This window comes from Wasmannia auropunctata, unplaced genomic scaffold (genome assembly GCF_000956235.1).
Source record: "Wasmannia auropunctata unplaced genomic scaffold, wasmannia.A_1.0 LD335996.1, whole genome shotgun sequence".
NCBI classification, from domain to species: Eukaryota; Metazoa; Arthropoda; class Insecta; order Hymenoptera; family Formicidae; genus Wasmannia; species Wasmannia auropunctata.
The window spans coordinates 2,417,745-2,439,659 of record NW_012026894.1 but is presented as its reverse complement, the minus strand read 5'-3'; the positions used below and the strand labels follow the sequence as shown (position 1 = coordinate 2,439,659).

Here is a 21,915-nt window from a genome sequence, read left to right as displayed (position 1 = left end):
TAATTTGTTGACTTTCGATTTGATATGCAACTGCCCGTACGCGCTGACGTACCGCGCCGCCATCGGGTTATCATTATCGTGATACGTGTAACAACATAATGACGTAAGAGTGAGTCCATTTTTCTGCATCCGGCGCTTTGTAAGAAAGGTATACGATGCGCAAATAGCGGGTTTTCATTCGGCAAATAATGCTGACCCATTTCGATTAATTAATACGCGTTCTCCGTGCCGCGCGATTGGAAGATCGAGGAATTATATATGCGCGGTTAATTGGATCACGAATGGCTATACAAGGATTTTCAATCATGGAGATTGATTTATTTTTAAAAACAATGGAGTGGTTTTCAGAACGGTTGTATACACGCCGAAAATATGCTTACTGACTTACGGCGTTCACCAATTCGATCTCGAAACTTATCTACTGTTTGTCATTTGGAGTGCTGCTAACGTACGATTATTTGTACGATCGAAATAGAATCCGCGATTATCCGACGCGCGGGCGTGTCGATTGATGAATTCATGGCGTTCGCTTCATTAAGCGTGCGTGTAAAATCGCAGATGATCCGTGACGCGCGATACGTTTCCTCTGGCGCGACGCTTTCTCGCAGAAGTCTCGCAGAAAAGCAAGTCGGGCGACTTCGCGGATAATCGTCGTCGATACGAATCGAGGTGCCGTCGTCGTCGTCCGTGGAAAATTATTAACCCGATGAAAAATGGAAGTTGATCGAAAGACGTAAGACGTGCGAGGGTCGAATCGGATTGCAATGTATGGAAATTGTTTGCCCGGCAGCCTTTTCGCCTCGCACGTCTAATTATTGGCGATCTTTCTAATGACATTTATGTGTGTGTGTGTGTGTGTGTGTGTGTGTGTGTGTGTGTCATTTTCTGTGAAACGCGATTACGAGAACTTTACGTTATCTGGTCGATAAAACGTTACGAAGATTGCTATGATGGTTACTCGAATGGATCGCGCACGCGATATATAATGTCGGTATGTTTTATGCGCGTTTCGTATGAAAAGCTGGAAATGCTCGTACGTATCGTAAGTAAATCAATACTCGGAGCGTTTTCTCGCTTGAAGCATCGTTTGATGGAAGGCCCGTCGCCCACGGAAATGTAATTCGCGCCGCGGGATTTCCCCGTCGGAAAATTCGCAGCCGCTTATTACGAGCGGACTGGCCGCGGTTTAAGACTGACGTCGTTTACGTAATCCCGCGCCGAGATTTATGGAACGGCGTTATTTTTTCGCGCGCGCGGTACTCCGGCGCGCGGCGATGAAATTCACGGAGAGCGCGCGGAGGGCCATCTCTACCGGACTACCGACGCCGCGCGCAATTTTTATCCTCTTGTCTGACGTTGAGATAAACGAGGCCGTTGACGGCGCCGAGATTTTTCCGCGCGGGGAATCAGCCGCGTAAAAAGCGGGCCTGGAACCTGTTAGCTTCCGAGCGAATCCGCTCGATCATCCGCGCGTCGCGGTTAACCGTTACCAAACCTTTTAGTCGCGTTTATCTTTAGACGCGAAGGAGGAGCAATCGATTTTTCGCCACGCATTTTCTTCGATACCGTCATTGGTGCCGCATATAACGATGCGAAATGTTAATTTTTCATATAGAATCATCGCAAATGATATCACTGTACATCTCATGGTTCTTGACATCATCGCGTTTTTCACGAGAGAAGATCAGAGAGAGGCAAATATGTCTCGAGAGCGATGAATACGCTTTTCTCTTTGTGACAAATTCCCTTTCGGCGAAATTCAGAGAACATACAAAAATGTTCAGCATAAAGAAAATAGTAACACGCGACTGCTTTTTAGCTAGAATCGAAGGCGTCAGTCTGACCTGATCTGATATACCTCTATCGGCGGCTCACGTTTCTGCGCTGACGATCCGCGACATAACGCGTACTGGATGTGACACGAGTCGCGGTGATAAACTTAGGGATTCCGCACGCAAGGCGGATGCGGCGCGAGCACGTGGCTGTAACTCGATGCGTCAGTCTCCGAAGTCGTAAGGTCTAGATAATGCGTCGTTCGCGGGAGAGATTTCGTAGGATGCGTTTCAACTGCGGACACGTTTGCCGCTCGTTGTAAAAAAAAAAAAAAATCGAGAATTCTCGATGTACCGCGATGCAAATCGCATACGTACCCATGCCCGTTACCGATGACGTCGCGGCAGCACGTGGCGCGCGTTTTCCGGAGCACCTGTACTCGCACGCGCGTAATAGTCACAAGATCTGGTTGCGCACACACTCTGTGACGACACCCTTCGGCACACGTCGGCACGATATAAACTGACTCGCCTCCAAGAGAGATCCCATCACCTAGGAATTCACTTTTCGCCCGGAAGTACGTACGAGACGTCTGTCGCGCCGACTGGGAAGAAAAAGGAAGCGAGAGAGAGAGACAGAGAGAGAGAGAGAGAGCAGGACGAGTGAAGAAACAATAAAAGCTCCTGCGGAGAATAGGAGGAATCGTCCCCGACGAGGAAGAAGACACCAAAGGGTTTCCGAGAACGAGGAGAAACGGAGGGGAATCCTTGACGTCGCCAAAGACCTGAAGGGAGGGAACGCGACGGAAAGTCGAAGACAGACGCGGATAGAACGCGGATGCCGGCCCGCCGGAGAAGTCGTGGGCACGATCGCCGTCACAACACTAGTAGCCTGGTACACTCTTCTGGTGGTACATACACACGATCCGTCTCTCCCTGTCTCCCTCGCTTCCCCCTTTCTCTCGCCGTCTCTGTCCTTCTCTCGGTTCCCTCTGCACACGTACGTGCGTTTCCTCCCGGTGCAAACACCGTGCAACGCTCGCGTGCACACGCGTGCACGCATACACGCGCGCGCGGTCGCGCGCGCTCTCCCGCCGTGCGTGTGCTCTCTCGCCTCTCTTTTTTTTTTTCCGCCTCCTCTCTCGCGCCGCGTAGAAGGGAACCTCCACGTTCTCTCCTCCTACTCTCGTTTGCGTCTCTCTCTCGGCCGCCCGCGAAAGCACACACCGCGACAGGGCGATCTACTAGGTGAGACTAGTTCCTCCACCCAGCCGTGGACCCGTTTTCTGTTGTACGCCTCTCTCCTTCAGTCGCCTTCCGTCTCCCTCGTCGTCCGTCCGCCTCGCCGTCTCCCTCTACTTCTCTCAATCCGTTCTAGCGGCTCCTTCTCCGTTTCGCGATTCTTCTCGCGCGCCTCCGAGAGAGGATTCTTCCTGATTTTACGAGCACCTACGGACCGATACGTTTTTGCTCCCGGATCCCCGGCTCTCCGACCATAGTCACGGGATGGACTGCGCGATGGGAATAAGCCGATCTTTCTTCAGCTTATTGCCTGAGAAAAGAGAATTGTAATGTTACCGAACCAACGCCTTATGCTCCGCAGCGTTCGCGAGTTTGTTTTCTCATCATTACTCAAATACAGAATTTGCATAAGCTTCGTCGAGATCAATCGATCTCGAAGTAATCGAGATCGAGTAGCGCGATTTCCCTCTCGTATCTCTTTTTTTATCATTGCTTCGTTCTTACGTTCAGAGGACACGCAAAAGAATGCTTCCTGGGTTTACGAGCTCTTATGACACGCTCTGCCGATCCTTTCGGATTAATTGCGCGATATACCGTTTTATCCTCTCGACGGAACCATTAAGCCGATACAGCCAGTAATACCTTCCCCAGGCGTCGACGATAAAAAGAAGAAAAAAAAAAGCGCAGCAACGGGAGCACGCATCTGTGGAAGATAGAGATCTCAGTGAAATTAATTTCACCATCGGCTCACAAATCCAACCTCGCTGCAGTTTTCGGAAGAAAAATGTACGGATTAATTTTTTTCCACCCCAATGAAAATCGATCTAACACGGGAATTAATGGACCAGAAAGATAAGAAATATGTAATATGGATAATCGATATCTATAAGAAAATGTTCAACGTCCGCAAGAAGAGATTTTTCCGTTTTCATCTCTTTTTGATGGTGCCGTTTGTCTAAATCCTTCACGAGGTTCTTTTCCAATTTTATATTCTTACATCCTATACGTATATATTTAAACTACGGATTGTAGCGCGATTGTAGCAAAGGGCGAAGAAAAAGCGCGGGATGATATCGCAAAAATCGCGTCTATCTTACTTGACACGCGTTCCCACTCCCGACCCGATACTCCAATATGTATGCAGCGTCGGCTATTTCTTTCTTCCTCAGACAGTGATAAATTTATCGTTACGTTCATTCTTAATCCTCTCGATCCACCATGTACCCTCTTCGTACTCCCGTCTCGTTCTCATCTCGTTCTCGCAGAGAGATTCACTCCGATTTCGCAAGCGGTCCCGTGGTACTCCGGGCGCTCACTCCGGCGGATTGTATCTCTCCTCATTGAGTTCGCTCGACCGAAATCGGAGCCCATCGGCATCCCACGCGCAAAGGAGCTCCGCCGTGTAATGCCGAAATGGGAAGCGAGGTGGGATCGCACGTGTACAGCATTGAAGAGAGGCCAGAGATGTCGGGATTATATACGAAAGCGATGCCAAAGAGCAATCTCCCGCTAAGGAAGCCAAAACGCGCAACAAACCGTAGCTGCCTTCAAAAAGATAGTTCCTTTACGTGTTACGGTTGAACGGATACGGCAGATAGACACAATTGTTGGAACTGAAACTATCGAGGAATAAAGAAGATTTCAGTTCAGCAAAGCGCATTTTTGTACAATTCAATAGATTGGAAAACACATATCTCATCAATTATTTAACACGTACGTATATACTTACATACTATGTATCGCTATTTGAACACGTAATGCCAAGGATATCTTAAATAACCGATGTAGCAGTACACGTGTATCTCTCGTAAAAGAAGAAGAGGCGCACAGGATATTGCGAGAATCGCTCTCGAGAATTCTTATCTTTTACTTTGAAGTCGTCTAATGTATAGCCATGATGCGTCGGATGGAAAGTACTTTTACTACTTTTAACGCTTTTATGCGCGCTTGGTACGATTATCAATTTACGCGCGCAGATACCGCATTATCGGCGCGCCGCTTGATCTTACCCAGCAGTCGGCGACGGCGGCGGCGGCGGCGGCAGCCGAAGGTCGTATCGATTCTAAAATCCACGAATGACCGGCCCACGCGAAGCGGCGAGTTCGATAGGACGTGCGAATAGCTATCGAATAGCTACCTGCTTATTATCAAGAAAGTCGTCGTCCTAAGTCGTATATCTTTCGCGGACAATTAATTTTCCGCTTGGTTTTCTCCCGGGAGAGGAGAAGCGAGGACGCAGGCTTGTGCTTTGGCTCCTTGTCGTCGGCGGAATCGTGTCACGGATTTTCAGCGACACACCAACTGGCGGACTCGATGGAATTGCAGCGACCTTTAACGCTGTCGCGTCGAGACAGGCGATAAATCGAAGCAGGATTGATCGATGGTGAAATATTATGCTAACATAAAGAAAGAGAGAGAGAGAGAGAAAGAGGAAAAAAGCTTATACGTCTACGGCGCACTGCACGCTTATCTACGAAGCGCAACTTGGACGATAACGCCGGTCTAATAATGAATATGCGATCACCGCGTCGAAATCGATCGACAATTCGCAAGCAAAGCGGTAATTCAACTCCGCGGATGAGCGATAAATCCGGCCGCCGCCGCGCCGTGGCCCGATTAGTTAGCACCGTCGGTCGCTGTGTTTGCGACTTCCACGGCGCTTATACCCGGTGGCCCGATGGTATCGCGGCTTCATCGTATTATTCATGAGTTTATAGTCTCGAGAGGCTGCAGGAGAGGGCCGACAGAGTAGGGCGTGCTCCGCGGTACTGATTTTATTGCTCGTCGTAGGTGCTATCTCTGGCAAAGCGGCGGTGTCTCGATATCGCTCGCGAGCAGAGAGAGAAAGAGAGAGAGAGAGAGAGAGACCGTCGGAGACGCGAGACCACCCACTCTATTCGCAGCGGACGTCGTTTTTGCGTGCTCCGGTAAAACTCAAACCCCGCGCGCCGTGTGGACTCCGTCCTTCGTGTGTATGACAAACGATCGGCCGTAGCGTTGAATTAACTCTTGGCCTGGTCGGTGTACGTTTGATTAAGTCTACCGAAGCGTATCCGCCAAGATGCATTGAGTCTCCATTCATGTGCATGACAGGCGGGATACTCGCCGGTATTCAGCAACGTGTAAAGCGTCTGCATGGGCAGCCGGTGCGATAGCACTAATTTGAATTCGACGGCTTTCGAGGAAGGTCGAAGACGTGAGCGCGCGCGGCCATCGACAGTTTTCACGAGTCAAGTCAATCGTCGTCAAATCGAGCACGCAGCACGCCGATACTGACCGGAATAGTTGGAACGATGACGGAATGAGTAAACAGTGAGGCTCTTTTCGCGCTACGTCTTCTATCGTAATCGTCATCTTAATCCGACAGGATTGCAAAAACGAGCCAACGCGTCGCGCTCGCAGTGTCGCGTAAATGTCATTTAATTCGCCCACAAGAAGGCTGGACTCTATTCTCCCTTTTCGCGCTTTCACGGCCGCGCCCCGGTGTCATATAAACAGGAATTAGGCGGGATCTTGAGGAAGGAAGTCCGTCGGGACACCCTAATCTCTCTCTTTCTCGTTCAACGAGCCGTTTATGCAAAATCCGCGAGTTACGACCGTAAATAACAGTGAGACGGCTTCTCTCGCTCCTCCCGGGACGGGCGCGCACTCGCGCGTCCGTTTGTCGTCGACCGTTTAACGTCGCTAATACGCGGTTCACGCTTGCGAAACGAATAACCGGCCGTAGCTCCCGACATGCTGATGCGCGAGTTTCCCCGTCCCCGCCGCCGCCGCCGCCGCCGCCACCGCCGCCGCCACCGGCGACAACGTCGCGTCGACGGGACCCGTCGCATCGCCTCCGGGCGCTCTTCGCTCGGTGCGCGCCAGCGTCATCCCTATAGGATCCCAGGTCCCGGCAATTTAGCACGTTCTCTTCCCCCCCGGCGCTTGCAGGTAAATCCTTAATTATCCAACCGGCCAACGACCGGTTGTCATCGACAGCCGGAGTGATGAGCGCGAAAAGACCACCCGTAGCTTCCCATCCACGCCTTTCATGCGCGGATGGGTATATCCGCAGGGTTGACACGGCAAAACGACGGAGGAGGCGAGCGAAGGAGAGGGGATACTATATATTTACATATCGGAGCTGGGTGCAGGGGCTCTTAAGAGTGTGTACGCGACGATAAGATACCTACCCGTGCATATAACAGATAATAACGAAAAATAGAAGATGTAAAGAGACGTGGCCGTAACGATATTAGAAATGAATACGAAAACCTAGCATTTACGATACTTTATATAGCCCCGTACAATGTATGCCCTCATAGATACGTCGCGTCGGAAACCCCTAATGTAGAGAATAAATTATAGATGTGGATCCTAATGAGAGCTCGTCCCGCTGTGCACTTTCGCAACAGAGAAAAATAAAGCTGCTTTAGCGTGAGTAACGTGTTCATTTTGCAAGCGGCCGTTGTGCTCTACGGACCGGTTGGTCCAGCGAATTTTTAGCGTCCACGTTAATGGATCCTGCCGATTGTAGGATATCATCCCGTAATTTATTCATTGTCCTCAATGGAAAGCCGTTGCGATCGCTGATCGATGGCGCCGCTGATTCGAGCCGGCCGGCCCGCGCGTTGTTTAATTTATTCATCGAACTCTCTCTCTCTCTCTCTCTCTCTCTCTCTCTCTCTCTCTCTTTCTCTCTCTCTCTCTTTGGCCTGGAAATTTATGATGTTATTATTATGGTTTATATGCAAAGTCATCGATTACCTATGCACCATTCTTGCCGGTTCTCGCGCGCAGGTAAAGAAGCGGCGTCTGTGGAAGCGTTCTGATTTACTGGCTTCGGGCTTTAACGGATAACAAAGCATCGATTGTTCTTGCTCGTTTGACGCGGCCAAAAAATAAACTAAGATTAAACTATCAGGTTCGTCCCGGAGGCCGATTCGGTCCATATTTGGCCCGATTCGGACATGGCCGTACGCAGACTTACGCGCACACGCATCCGTTACTCGAGCTGAGAAGTAACATATAATTTTTGTAGCAAGTGCTCGTACGTATTTTTGAAGTTGCTGAAACCGCACAAATTGTTTTCTAAATATTTTTGTGTAGTAATATTTTTAACTCTAAATTGATAATTTTTTAAGTTCAAAATTATTCCGTTACGAGAAAGTATTAAAATCGACATGAGCTGAGATGTAAAATAATATTAGAAAATGTAATATGTTTATCTTTTTTCGAGTATTTACATCATGTAATATGGTTTTAATTTAAGTTTTAAGATAACGATTTTTGTAAAGCAAGAACGATCACAAGATTTTATTCATTATCTACATTTTTTGTTTTTATGATCCTTTAAAAGGACCATTGAACCGTCTCTTGACATCGGCATTTTTTTCTTTCTACCATTGGCATTAAACCAGGTGCAACAAGTGTATGCAAAATGCCGTTATTGCAAGCTAAGCGTAAAATTGGATGAACGTCGTCGATAATGCGAATGATAATATTCACGTACTGCACCACGTCCGCTCCTAACTCTTTAAACGTGGCTCACTCTTCTGTGAAATCTAAATGTCGTACCGAATCGTTCGCACGAATTTTTAGGTTTCAATTCGTCTGTTGCTTCTCTCGTTCTCGTTTTCCGATAATGCGGTCATGTACGAGGTAGTTCACTGAGTAAGGCCTGGATGGGCGACATAACGAGCATGCAATATCGAATATCGTAATACCGTAAAATTGAGGATTGCTTTCTCGATGCCCGATCGGAAAATGACTTCGTAACGAGCGAAATTTGCACGCCACTAAAAGCTTAATTTTTGTATTAGCCTTTTTCTACCTTCATCTACTCCGTATCTGCGTCAAAATGTGCAGTACCAATATAATATAGTACCAATATGACCGTAATATTCGTAAATTAATATTCGTAAATTAATGTTCGTAAATTAGAAGCCTCTTCATAATAATAAAACGAACGATAAATTAATTTTAATATATATGTTAGGATACTTAATAATAACTTAATTTAATATTCTATATTCCTGATTCGTACAAATTTATAATATTGTAATTTGTTTAAATTATAATATTATACTGTATTTTTTTTATTTTGATTAATCTTCCTCAAATTAATTATCTACTTCAGCTTAAATTAATATTTTATTCAGTATCTTTCTCTTTATCTCTCTCTCTATCGCGTGCACGTGCGCGAATCACCTCACGAATTGTTCATGTAATGTAACAAGTTATATATACGATCATGTTTGTCAAAATATGAAATATTTGTGGACATATCAGTGCAATGTGTACATACATGTATTCACAGTTGTGCCATTGCATTTTAATTGGCTTATCGATGTCATTAGTCAGATCGATGCATAAACAGAGCGCTTGCCTTTCCGGCCATTGTATACACGGTATAGCCGGATATGCTCTCGCGAAACAACTTCGTTCGTTCGCTGTTCACCGACATCCGGCAACTTCAGGCACGTATTCGGGCTGATTTAGCGGCGCGAGCCAGTCATAATGATCGTATTCCTGGCACTTCTGACGCTTTTCGCCGCGACTGTTGATGGCGGTTTACTCGAAAAATACGCCAACGCGTCCGGAAACGTATATCACGGTAGGTGAGTGCATTCGCATTTCGCAATCGAATGTCAATTTCTCGCCGCGGCGAAATCCGTAATTGAAACTGTTATTCTCGTCGGATCTCACGAAGTGACAATTACGACAAGTTAAGGGCTATTTAACGAGGATTTTCAAAATTAGAAGGAATACTTGCATATAATTATAGAATCGGAGAATTGAAAATTTTGCGAAGTGCCATTTTATTCGCGACGTCCTCGTCACGTCATCGTCGGTGATGAAATTGTCCCTTTCAAACGAACGATCCAGGTACACCCGAGACATCCACGGGCCGCAGCTCTTGGTGCCGAGGCGAGTGCTCTCAGACGGTAGCTTCAGCACGTATTCCCTGCCGAATTTCTATAACCGTCGAGAGTACAGCGAGCGCGGCAAGCGATCCCTCGGGTCGGCCAATAAACTGCACCTGGTGCTACCCTTCAGCGGGATCGATCACCACGTGGAGCTCAGCCCGTACCATGAATTCATCTCGCCCGACATGGTGGTGGAGACGCGGGGCGCCGGGATCAGCACTAATCTCAACGAGGGCCTGAGATTCAGGAAGGCGTCCGATCGGCAGTGCCACTATCGCGGTATCGTTCGGGGCCATGCTAATTCCAAGGCGGCTCTGTCTCTGTGCGACGGCGTGGTTAGTACATATAGATACAGTACACCGTCGTGCAACACCTTCCTTCGGTGTTAACGAACCGAAAAAAGAATCTCTCAGGCACGCTTTATGCCTTGTCGCACTAACGCCTTTCACGCTACACAAATGTCCTTCCTTCTTTGCCTTTGGATTTCAGATTTTCATAACATAAATGTCCTTCGATGATAAATCTGTGAATTAATTGGTTTCCATTCGTGATATACTTATTACGTATCACAGAGATAATTACTAATTGATCGTTTATGCGTTCAGAGATAAATTAATTAATATGATTACGTGACCTGATTTTATTTGTCTCTTCGTGAGGCAAGTGAATTAATTCAGATTGATGAATGTCAATTGGTGTAACATATATATATATATTCGGTAGCGAGTCGGATTTTAATCTTTGCGCGCGCGCGGTTCGCATGGTTTGTTATTAATTTTGATGAGGGCTTGAGAGATGGAACAGAATTTCGAAGTGGCTACGAGCGTAGTTGGTGCACATAATGCGTTCCACGGATTCCTTCGGGAGATTAACGTTAACGAAGCAAGAGGAGAACCGCGAGCGCAGTCGGACGGATAGCGTAGAAAGCTTGTGCTGGTGCACATTCTCTAAATCTCCTCGTCGAAATTCGATGCGAATGATATGACATTTTTCATCACGATATTCTCTTATTATGTTCGTCAAACTCGATGCAATAATATTAGGCAGGATGCAGTTTGAATCAAAAACTTGTGACGTAATTTGGAACAATGCACTCTGATAAACGATGCTAAAAGTTATTTCAGTAACACATCACGTTTTCACATATAGGTTGCTAAACGTCTATACTGAGATACATATTGATGTTATTTTTGGCCGGTCTGTAGATTTATATCTAGATTCGTGTGTGTGTAATTAATACAGGATTTATATCGCTTGCAAATTTCATGCATTTATACCGAATTTAGAATCGTCGTTTTCTCCATCGCGCATTTCAGCATCTGCGACCGTTACGAGAATAAAAACAGATCGATAAACACGTATGTACAATCGATGACATCGCAGGGCAACGCGTGCCGATCCGCATATGCAAATGCACGATATCAGCATGCACATTTCTAAGTGCGTAATAAAAGAGTCGAGATCCTGGGTAAACTGCGAGCGGTGCAGCGAAACACGTGCGTCACGCAGCGGCATTCAATCGCGGTGTTACCAGTGACGCAATATTCATCGTGGCACGCTGCACTTCGACCACTTGCATATCGTCGGTTCGATTAGGTTCGCGACGGCCGGCTTTTTCCGAAAAATGGAACGGACGATAGTAAGAATCGCGTCAGAGCTGTCGCGAGCGCGCACTCCGATACTTTCGCAAAAAGCGCATCTTCCCCTCCCCCCAACCCCCTCTTTTTGTTCAACTGCAGCTCGATTGTGGCATTAGAGAAAATTGAGTTTCTCGATTACATCGCGTATCGAGCTCGGTATTTGCGTTGAATACACGAAGCAATAGTTGCATATACGGTGTGATACCCTCAATAGCCTCGAAAGTAGTTTTCCGCCGCGGCTCGTTATTTTCAAAGTTTTACAAGGCGAACGATTACGCGTGCAGATAAACGCGCTGCAAGCTGCGCGAAGCGGGTGGAATGCCTAGTTGATTCTATTAAACGTAAAGGCGTCGCAACGCATGCCGAGACTAAGGCCGCGATTACCATCTACGATTTTCCGCCGGTCACGCGAATTTGCAGCGAAACGAATCGACGAGCGACATTCGCGTCCGTAACAGGTGACCCGTTAAATGCAGGCTTTGTACGTAAAGGTTTTTCTAAATGACGGAGCGGCGCGCGAATCAAACGAAATGTCACGTAGAATGCGGCGCGTTTGGCCTTTTCCACTCTGACGTCTACTCGACGAATATAATCGAGTCTATCAGTTTCTATGCACAGCATTTCGATGCATAATAATGTATATCGCACTGAGGATATCTCTTGACGTGGTTCCAATCTGTGGCACAAGTTATCTACGTCGAAATTAAATGTTAAAACTAATAATCCGACCAGATAGAAATCCCGGTAGAATTAATTCGACTCATAAATCTTAATGTACGTTGTGTAGACGAGAAAGCGATAGCGTTTACGATTATAATTTCACATGCTGATCGCAACGCTGATCTTTGCGAGATGAAAATTTCACAACGAAGCGAAATTTTACGTCAGCCAACTAATATGTCATGCCCGTAAACATGAATGTCGATATTTTATTTCATATTATTATCGGCAACGCGACACACCTCTCTCGCGCGCAGGCTGGCTACGTGCAAACTAATCATGGACGGTACTTCATCGAGCCAGTGTATCAGGCGGAACCCGAGCCCGACGGCCAGCACATTCACGTGGCGTACAAACGGGACGCGCCGCACGAAAAGACAGGGAATACCGATACCGTATCGAAGAGACATTGCGGAACCAGCGGTCAGTAACCTCCTCAAAATATTTCAGCTCTCTGTATCCTCATCCCCCGTTTTCTCCTTCCTAAGAGTAATTTACAAAACTAGGCATTGTCAGGCGTATATCCCATCATTTATTACTTTAACATTTCACTTTAACTCGAGACGATATAGTTCCCCAGCCCATGTCGCGGACATTTATTATGTACCGTAACGCGAGAGGATTTCGCATAGTTACGCGCAAGTGACAAATAATGGCGCGTAGTTTGTGGAAGCTCATTCTCGCTTTAACAGACAACTGGGAGTCCGCGTGGGCGGAGCAGCTGGCTAAAAGGATGCAGATGCAACTAATGGAAAATAATTCTCTCGGCGCGAGGCGCAATACCACCGTATCAACGGGAACGCACAGTATACATCGTTACATTGAAATTGGATTAATTGCCGATCGGAGATTCCTCGATTTCCACAATAACACAGACTACGAGCAGTATCTCCTGACGGTCATGAACATGGTGTCTGATTTTTATCACGACAATTCCGTGGGGAATCAAATAGACGTCGTCTTAGTGCGCGTGGTGTACTTGGAGAAAGAGAAAGAAGAGGTAACGTGTGATCGTAAGATAAACCACGTAAAATGTGTCCGATAAGAAAAAGAGGGAGGTACTGCCGCAGCAAATGTCGTTAATATTATTATTTAGCTGAGATAAATAAATGATTGAAATTAATCAATTATATATATAATAGAAGTATTAAATGTAGTATTGCTTTTCATTTTGTTAAGAAAACAAAAGCTTAATTAGATTAAAGACGACATTTACGCCGTGACGTTAACGTTCAATTTATTGAGTCTCGATGTGCTCGTAGATAGATTTGCTCATCAGTCCGAATGCCGAGAATACGTTGGAGAGTTTCGCAAAGTGGGCAGAAAAAATGAATCCGAAGGATGACATGCATCCCAATCATTACGATATCGCGGTATTGGTTACTAGGTAATTTTCCTAGATACCGATCTACGCCGATCTAATCGCCATTGCCGGTGCACATTGCATTATTGCTACTCGCATGTATTCCCAGATATGACATTTGCTCGGAAGAGACCAATTGCGACCTAATGGGCCTGGCTCATGTCGCTGCGGCCTGCGACTCGGGGAAGGCTGCCTGCATTAATGAAGACAGCGGACTTCTGCTCGGCATCGTGATTGCCCACGAAGTTGGTCACGTGTACTGTCCATGCATGTCAATCATAATTAAATGCGTTTGAAATGTCTTTGGGAAGCGATAAAAGTTCCAAATTCTTAGAGAGTAGAAATACGAGCAATTTTTCAGAATAAAATAAGCTTTTTGTTTTAACATTTAGATATCGTAAATTTTTTGTAGCCACTTTATGCAATTGTCGCAATAGTATAATAATTGGAGATGTAACAGTTCAGTGTTCTATATTTTAACAAGAAATTCTTTAAACAAAGACTTGTCTGATTTTTCATGAAAACGCTATTTTATAGAATGGGTTGTTCTCACGATGAGCCCGAAACCAGCGGATGTCCGTCGAAGGACACGGACGATAGCTTCTTTATTATGTCCCCTATCGTCTTCTTGTACACCATCAGATGGTCGAGCTGCAGCAGGAAATTTATAACAGCTTTCCTCGAGTAAACCGAGTTGTATAAGTAATGACGGTGCATAAATTATGGTCGCTTTATAATTGTGCGATGTAATGATGTACGGCTTTATGCAAATGTATAACACGCTTAATATATAGTTCGGTGAAAATATTATTCCATGCAGTAGATATATATTTGGAATTATATTTCTAATTGGTCAATATTATTTCACTTTATTGGATATTTCTACAATACATTCGTATATAAATTTCGTCTATTAATTATTTCATAATATTATTATCGAACTTCAGCAGAGAATTAATTGCTGCTGTAATCTATTTAATAAATCTACAGTATAATATAATATATTTAATTTTTGAAATGAGGATTCGATTTCCTGCTGTTTATTAATAATTGCTAGAAATATCTATAAAAAACGGCCATTTTTTATATTTATTATTTTGAAATATATAATTTTTTAATAACTTATTTCACGATAAAATTTATTTGTGAATAAGGAGCGGCCTGGGCGAATGCTTGAATGATAATCCAAGAAGTCCCCCAGAGAAATTAAAATATCCTAACATGTTGCCGGGTGCAATGTACGACGCTGCCTTCCAATGTGACATGCAGTTTCCTGGCTCGAAAGTGTGCCCGCAACCTCAAGTAAAGTTTTGATAAACTGTGCGACACCTTAATTGCATTTTAGTGTTTTCGATCAAATTATCGTGAATCGCAAATTGTTATTTAAGCGAAATTCAATTTTCCTCTTCGTAATCGTCAATAATTTTACTGTTACATACCACTTGTATGTATTCAATCTGCATTTTTTTTATATCTACTATTTGCTTGTCGGAAATGAAATGGCTTTTATGCATTACTCGTTATATTTACTCGGACAAAATGTATTCGATTATCCCGCGCAGAAACGGAATATTCGTTTTGTAAATAAATTATTCGACGAAGTTACATTCGCCACGTAACAGCTGCTTCCGTCATTATCGAATTTTGGGATTGTAGTGTTTATAAAATGACAGTTCCATATCGCATTTGAGTTGCGAGTCTCTCACCCTATTCCTTTAAGACTAATCTGATTAACCTGCAGGGCTCTCTTCGCGACCGTGTGTATATTTCAGGCGAGCGGCTGCGAGACCCTGTGGTGCTTGACCAACACAAGTTGCTACTCCCTGGGGACGCCGAAGGCTGACGGTACGAAGTGCGGTGAGAACAAGGTGCGCGCAGAGCTTAGGTAGAACCAGTTCCTCCGGCAAAATATATATTCTCGGCGCGGATTATTTAGCAACCGCTTAGCGGTTGTTGTTTATGCATCCGCAGATATAACCGACGACGTAAATAATATGTCGCTGCGAGGTGACATCAATTATCAAACGAACGCGAACGCAAATGGCTTTCGACACGATCGAAAGCCCATTTACGAGGCTCGCGATCCGCGTCCCGGCACGCCGCCGGAAACGTAGCGGAATAAAAGGGCGTTTCCCCCGCCCCTCCTCTTTCCCCCTGCCGCCACCCTTCCTCCCTCGTTCTCTGCAAGCAGAGAGATTTATTAAACGACGCGCCTTCCCTCGCGCGCGTCGCTTCTCGCGGATGTAGATTTCGTCGCCTTCGGCGCGCTCGCGAGCGACGGCGCGGACGTAGATTTAATCGCGCCGGGGAAATAAATTGAAGTGTCAGGAAACTTCGCGCGACTCTCCGCGCTGAAAATTGGTATTCGCGTGAAGGGCACGAGGCGCGGGGGAGGGGGGGGAGGGGTAGAGTAGCCCGCGAGACATATTGCATTCTTCTCTATAACCCGCGGGACAAAAGTGATATAAAGAGAGCGTTTTTTTTCACGCGAAATCTATATAGTGGTGCATCCACAAGAAATGCGTGGACATGGGCGCCCGGCCGGCCGCGGTGCACGGTGGATGGGGTGACTGGGGCCCGATGGGCTCCTGCAGCAGGACCTGCGGCGGCGGCCTCAAGTACTCCGAGAGGGAATGCGACCGGCCGGTACCGGCCAACAGCGGCAGATACTGCATCGGCGAGAGAAGACGGCTCTTCACTTGCAACACCACGGTAAATTGCATCCATCTTCGCGTCGCACGCCTCGCGTGCCATCGCCTCGCGCGCGCGAGTTTCAGTATAATCGGCCCTTCGCTTCATCGCGATACCTCCCCCCCCCTTCCTCCCCCGACGTTAACCGCCGCGCGATTCCTCTCCTACGGCTATTTCGACGGGCTATTTCGACGGTTTTGCAAGCTGCCAGTCGAATTGCACATTCCAGGCTGGCATACCGGCGATAGTCGTGTCTCTGTCTTATATTTTCGTTATTACGGACGGAGGTGGCTGACAATATTGTGTCGTCACACGCTTACGGGATTTTTACGTTTTCCAACGGTGAGAGATGCCGCGTTACATATTACTACATAGTGACGCATGCGGTACAACACGCTGTCACAAATTCAGTTCGAGAGCGAAATGGAAAGAGAGAGAGAGAGAGAGAGAGAGAGAGAGAGAGAGAGAGAGAGAGAGAAAAAGAGACTATCATTGCCGCGAGCATCTCCGTGATGGAGCTCGGCGAAACGTTTTAATTCTTTTTAGCCGTACGACGATTCTCTACGCTGTCGCAATTCTCCCGTATACCATCCCGCACGGAATTCCGTCACACATTTGCCGTAACGTTCCGCGTTAAATTGCGCAGCCCTGCGACCCGACGAAACCGCCGTACCGTGCGGTACAGTGCTCGGAACACGACAACGAGGAGATCCTGACGGACGGGCTTCATCAATGGAAGCCATACATGGACCCGAAATTAGAACCTTGCGCGCTCCACTGCATCAACGAGAAGCAAACGTACGTGAAGATCTCGCCGACGGCGAACGATTCGACACCGTGCAAGGCCGGGACCAACTACATGTGCATCTCCGGAACGTGCAGGGTGTGAAATTGTAACTTTTTGAAATAGAACCGCATTGCCGGAGAAAATCTCTACTATCCGCGCTCTGGGATTGCCGTGCTGATGCGATAAAATCCACCAGATAAAAACGTCAAATCTTCCCAGTATCTTCTCGTATTCAATTTGCCGTTTTAAGAAATATCTATATTTATTAATATATAATTTACATATATGATAAATTAAAAAAAGCCCTCATTTATAATTATTTCTCCGGCTTTTCTGTGTCCTCGAATTTTATCGATTATTTTTTTTTGAGATTTCTTCTAAAGGAATTTTTTCAAAAGTTCGAAATTCCTACTTAATGGAAATTATATGCTTTGTTACAAAGCATAAATGCGTGCACGTAATCAAATTAATGCATCTAAAATAATTACTAGCATATGTACAGTAAGTATCTACGCGTCTATTTTGCAGCGACAGCTTTTGCGGTACTCTAGCAAAATTAAATTTAGGTAGTAGGTTTCTTGCGCGTTTGTAATTACTTTAGTAGCCAGCATTAGCAGTCTACCATTAATTAACGATGTGAATTCACTGAAATTACATGTAGTGTAATTCAGAGTAACCAAGACTTGATATATAAAAGATAACAAGTGACAATAAAAAATTTATAGTTGCATCAATATTTGATTAAAGAAACTACTCTATCTTTTTTTACGAATACCTTTAAAAAAAAATTGATTTTACTTGCCTGACATTTATGATGTTAATTATTGTGACACTTTCTCGCACTAGAAAGTTGGATGCGATTGGGTGATAGACTCGGACGCGATCGAGGATAAATGCGGCATATGTAAAGGCGATGGAACCAAGTGCAGCCCGGTGGTGGGCGAGTTTACCGAAGTGGCGTCGGAGAGCGGTAAAAATTCAGTAGATCGTGCTCACGGCATGTCAAATAAAATCGCGCGAGTTTCTTTCCCGTGATACATCGCCCCCTCTTTCCTCGCAGCATATGTGAAGATCGTGACAATTCCGAGGGGAGCCCGAAGCGTGCAGGTCTCCGAGAGAAAGCCCAGCGAGAACATTCTGGCCGTGAAACTCGAAAAAGATAAGACGTACTGCATCAATGGAGACAAGTGAGCTTCTGCAAACTCTTGCGCGCGCGACTCGCTCCCCTTTCTTTGCTCCCTTTTCCTGTCCTTAATTTATAACGCCCATAGCGCACATAAACATCCCGGGGAAAATTGATACGCGCAGACGCTTTCTGTAACGATGATAAAGCACATAACGTATTTTTACGGCATACTTTTATGAACGTTGTCGTAGCCGTGAGTTTAAGAGCGGAGATTACGAGTGCGCTGGAACGATGATTATCTACACACATCCGGAGCCGGACAAGGAAGTAGTGGAAATGAAAGGCCCGATATCCGAAGATATCGAGATAGAAGTAAATCGTGTTCATTTTCCAACGATTATCTCGATATGATATCGTACACACGACGTAATTATTGGTTTTGCGCGAGATATATATATATATATATAGGTACTCCACCGTATAAAAATCCAATACCGTGAATATATATCTTTTATTTCGCGGCCTCTAACTTTTGTAAGAGTATAGATTTATTTATTGCAAATTATCTCTTTTTGCAAAATCGTTACGAGTATTTTATCTTTATGTCTTTTAATTGGTATGTGAATTAATAATAATATATCTATATCTATATAAATTCACAATTCATAATCAACAATTTGTAGACTAAACTAATTTTTTCGAATAATCGTCATTTAATTAAAGTTCTGTAATTTTTAGTGTAAATTACATTACACTAATAAAATCCTAGAAAAAAGTTTATCACATAATTTTTGCCTTTTCGACCTTTTAGTATGCGTTCTTCAATCCCCAAGACAACCCTGGGATAGATTATAAATATTACGTGAGATCGACGAATGCATCGTACACGCCCAAGTACATGTGGGACTTCATCGAGTGGTCAGAATGCAGCGCTAAGTGCGACGGCGGCACAATGGTAATTTATGTGACAACGTTTACACGCGCGCGCGGGTGCCTAATGCGACCGCGAATGCGACCGCTTTTATGCGAAGGACATGTCATCGATTTTGCGCAGATATCGGAGGCGTCCTGCATCGAGGAACAGAGCGGGCGGGTGACGCCGAACTTCTGCGACGGTATGCCGCGTCCGGAAGCGAAGAGCCGCGTCTGCAATCAGGCCCCTTGTCCCGCAAAGTAAGCCGCGAGTTCCAGTACGTCGCAAGTTACGCGCAGTAGACATAGACAATGCGTCGTTAATATAATTTCACGTAATAAGATAATTCGTTGAGCGGAACAGTATAGTGTTTTTAAATTGACAAATAAAATGTATTTAATAAAAACGGTATTAACTGTTAAAATAAGATTAAAAAAAATATATAAATACGTTATTATATAGCGTAGTATAAAATTCGAGATTTTTCGCATTAGCGCTCTTTTATTTTTAGTAGCTGGATCTTGCAGCAACATCAGAGCAACACGTAATGACAGAAAAAATTTTATGCCTTAGCAGCTAGAAAACATAACTGTTCCGTTCAACAACAACAGCTCAAATAATACCCACGATGTTGAGATAAAAATCTCTGAACGCTATTGGCTTCCGCTCCATCGATCTTAGTTCCTTCTTTAACGATGACGTAGTACTGCGCACCTATGCCCGCATACGTTCGCCGATAAATAAGATGTTAACTCAGCGTCGCATAAACATCGATCTAGCGTTTTGCGCGCACATTAGCGTCCGCTCGACGAATCTGAATGTAAAGCAAATAAATCCATGTCCGTCGCCGGTCGTACGTGCAGATGGCGAGTGAGTCAATGGAGTAAATGCAGTGCCTGCGATGGGAAGAAGGGTATGAGACACCGCAAGGTCCAATGCGTGAGGCCAGGTGCCAGACCCGGGGAAGACGATACGCAAGCAAATCTGGACGCGTGCAAAGGTCGTGTGCCGAGGCAGAAGGAGGAGTGTATAGGTACAATCGTGGCCTTTCGAGCTCGTAATATTTTTCTAATATTCTAACTCGAAATAAAAATACACAAAAGGCTTTTGCGACAATCTCTGTCAATTTCTGTCGAGAAAACTCTCACGCGTTCGTGAATCACACAGGTACAAGACCCTGCAAAATAATGTGTCCTAAGAAAACCCGACGGTCCGACGAGCGAGAGCTCGCGGATGTGAAAGGGAGAGCGGGCTTATCACCGGACGATCAACGGAGAATGATCGACAGATTCGTCGATCGCGGCCTGGGCCATTACTTGGAGAAGACCCGCGACAAGTTGCGCGACGACGGTGACAAGCTCGAAGGGACGGGCGCCGCCCGAGACTTCCGACAGGTCCTTTACGACTGGGCGATGACAAACGAGGACAAGCGTAAGCGCACCTGCGACGCCGAGGAGAGATTCACTACGCTGAAGCCGGGATCCATCATCAAGGATTCGATACCCATCGAGAACGTTGTACTGATGCAGGCGCCGTACATAGACGAGTCTCTTCAGTCTAATCTGTCGGACAAGGCGTTCCAGGAAGCCGGCGATCTCGTCGGCGTCGGCATCGACACGAGCCAGAAGAAGGTGTACAGGGGCGATCAGGCGGTTAGACTTATCGAACGGTTAGCCCATCATAATCTGACAGCGAGTCCGCGCGCTGTTTCTATTGCCGCGAACGAGGCTCTCAATCCATCTCAATCCATCGATACCGCGGAGGAAAGGCGTTGAGCACGGGAAGAAAAAAAAAATTAAACGCTGCGATAAATGTTATCTTCGTATATAGTCGTCGTATACAAACTTATAGTTGTATAAGTTTCAGAAATATATGAATATTTAGATGCGGATCGAAAAGCTATAGCATTACACATTCTGTTACGAGAGACTTGCTCTTTGCTGATTCATGTAACACGTGATTGATTAGCCTGACGGGATGAAGGCCGTCAAGTCAAATAAAACGTATAGGTAATACGAAAAGCGGCGCGCGGCGAATAGAAAATATCGTCCAGCGATATGACGCGTCTCGCGTCCGCGACGCTCTCGGTAGGCACAAGCGGACGTCCGTATTGTGGAACCCGCGTACGTGGAGCGAGTACGCGGACTCAAGATTAATGACTCGCGCGCACTTTTTTTCACCACTTAATCTTTATTGGTACAAGAAAATGTCGCGCGCGCCCAGGCATTTCCCTGCGATACCCCCGGGACACGAGCCCATTAAGGGGGAAGGCGAACGTCTGCAATCTCGGATCATTACAAAGTATCGCTCCCGCCATAAATAACGACGCGAACGATGAATCTCAAAGATCAATGCTCAACGGCGGGACTCGTTAGTGGGTCGCGGGGAAAATCATCCTCCTCGCCGTCGTTCAGGTGTAATTTATGTCGCCCGTCCTCCTCGCGTACGTACTGCCGCATATTGAGAGATTATCTTCGGACTTCTCTAGCAAATCTATCGCCGCTTTACCGTCAATTATGGCCGTGTTAGCCGGGACTCAAACAACGTTCGCTGATTTAATCGGGCGATTCATCGTCGCACGACTCCCAACGCGGCTCCCAACAATCGACGTGGGCCGGCGGTTTTCTCTGTGGTGTCCGATCGTTAAATTACGATACGCCTGTATAAAAGCGCGCGCGCGGTAAGTATAATTCGGTCGTATAACATAACGATTGTTTTTATCGCCTCGAGCATCGGGCAATCTGCACGCG

General features: G+C 46.0%; 2 protein-coding genes across 2 annotated transcripts in view; one reads left to right on the top strand and one right to left on the bottom strand.

Moving 5' to 3' along the window:
• The window catches only part of LOC105453704 (A disintegrin and metalloproteinase with thrombospondin motifs 12-like), a 43,729-nt gene extending 41,128 nt beyond the window's left edge, over positions 1-2,601 (bottom strand). The window contains exon 1 of the mRNA XM_011695869.1: positions 2,151-2,601. The gene's annotated coding sequence lies outside the window, so the exon portion shown is untranslated. The remainder of the gene's footprint in view (positions 1-2,150) is intronic.
• Positions 2,602-9,515: 6,914 nt separating this feature from the next.
• LOC105453742 (A disintegrin and metalloproteinase with thrombospondin motifs 7-like) lies at positions 9,516-21,053 on the top strand. Its single transcript, XM_011695926.1, has 18 exons — positions 9,516-9,616; positions 9,885-10,260; positions 12,543-12,708; positions 12,978-13,285; positions 13,548-13,672; positions 13,758-13,904; positions 14,186-14,332; positions 14,803-14,950; positions 15,421-15,516; positions 16,151-16,360; positions 16,986-17,222; positions 17,973-18,096; positions 18,187-18,313; positions 18,504-18,624; positions 19,064-19,207; positions 19,307-19,425; positions 20,029-20,198; positions 20,333-21,053. Exons 1-18 carry the CDS (start codon positions 9,516-9,518, stop codon positions 20,938-20,940), a joined length of 3,474 nt encoding a protein of 1,157 aa, XP_011694228.1. The 3' UTR covers positions 20,941-21,053.
• Positions 21,054-21,915: the final 862 nt, after the last annotated feature.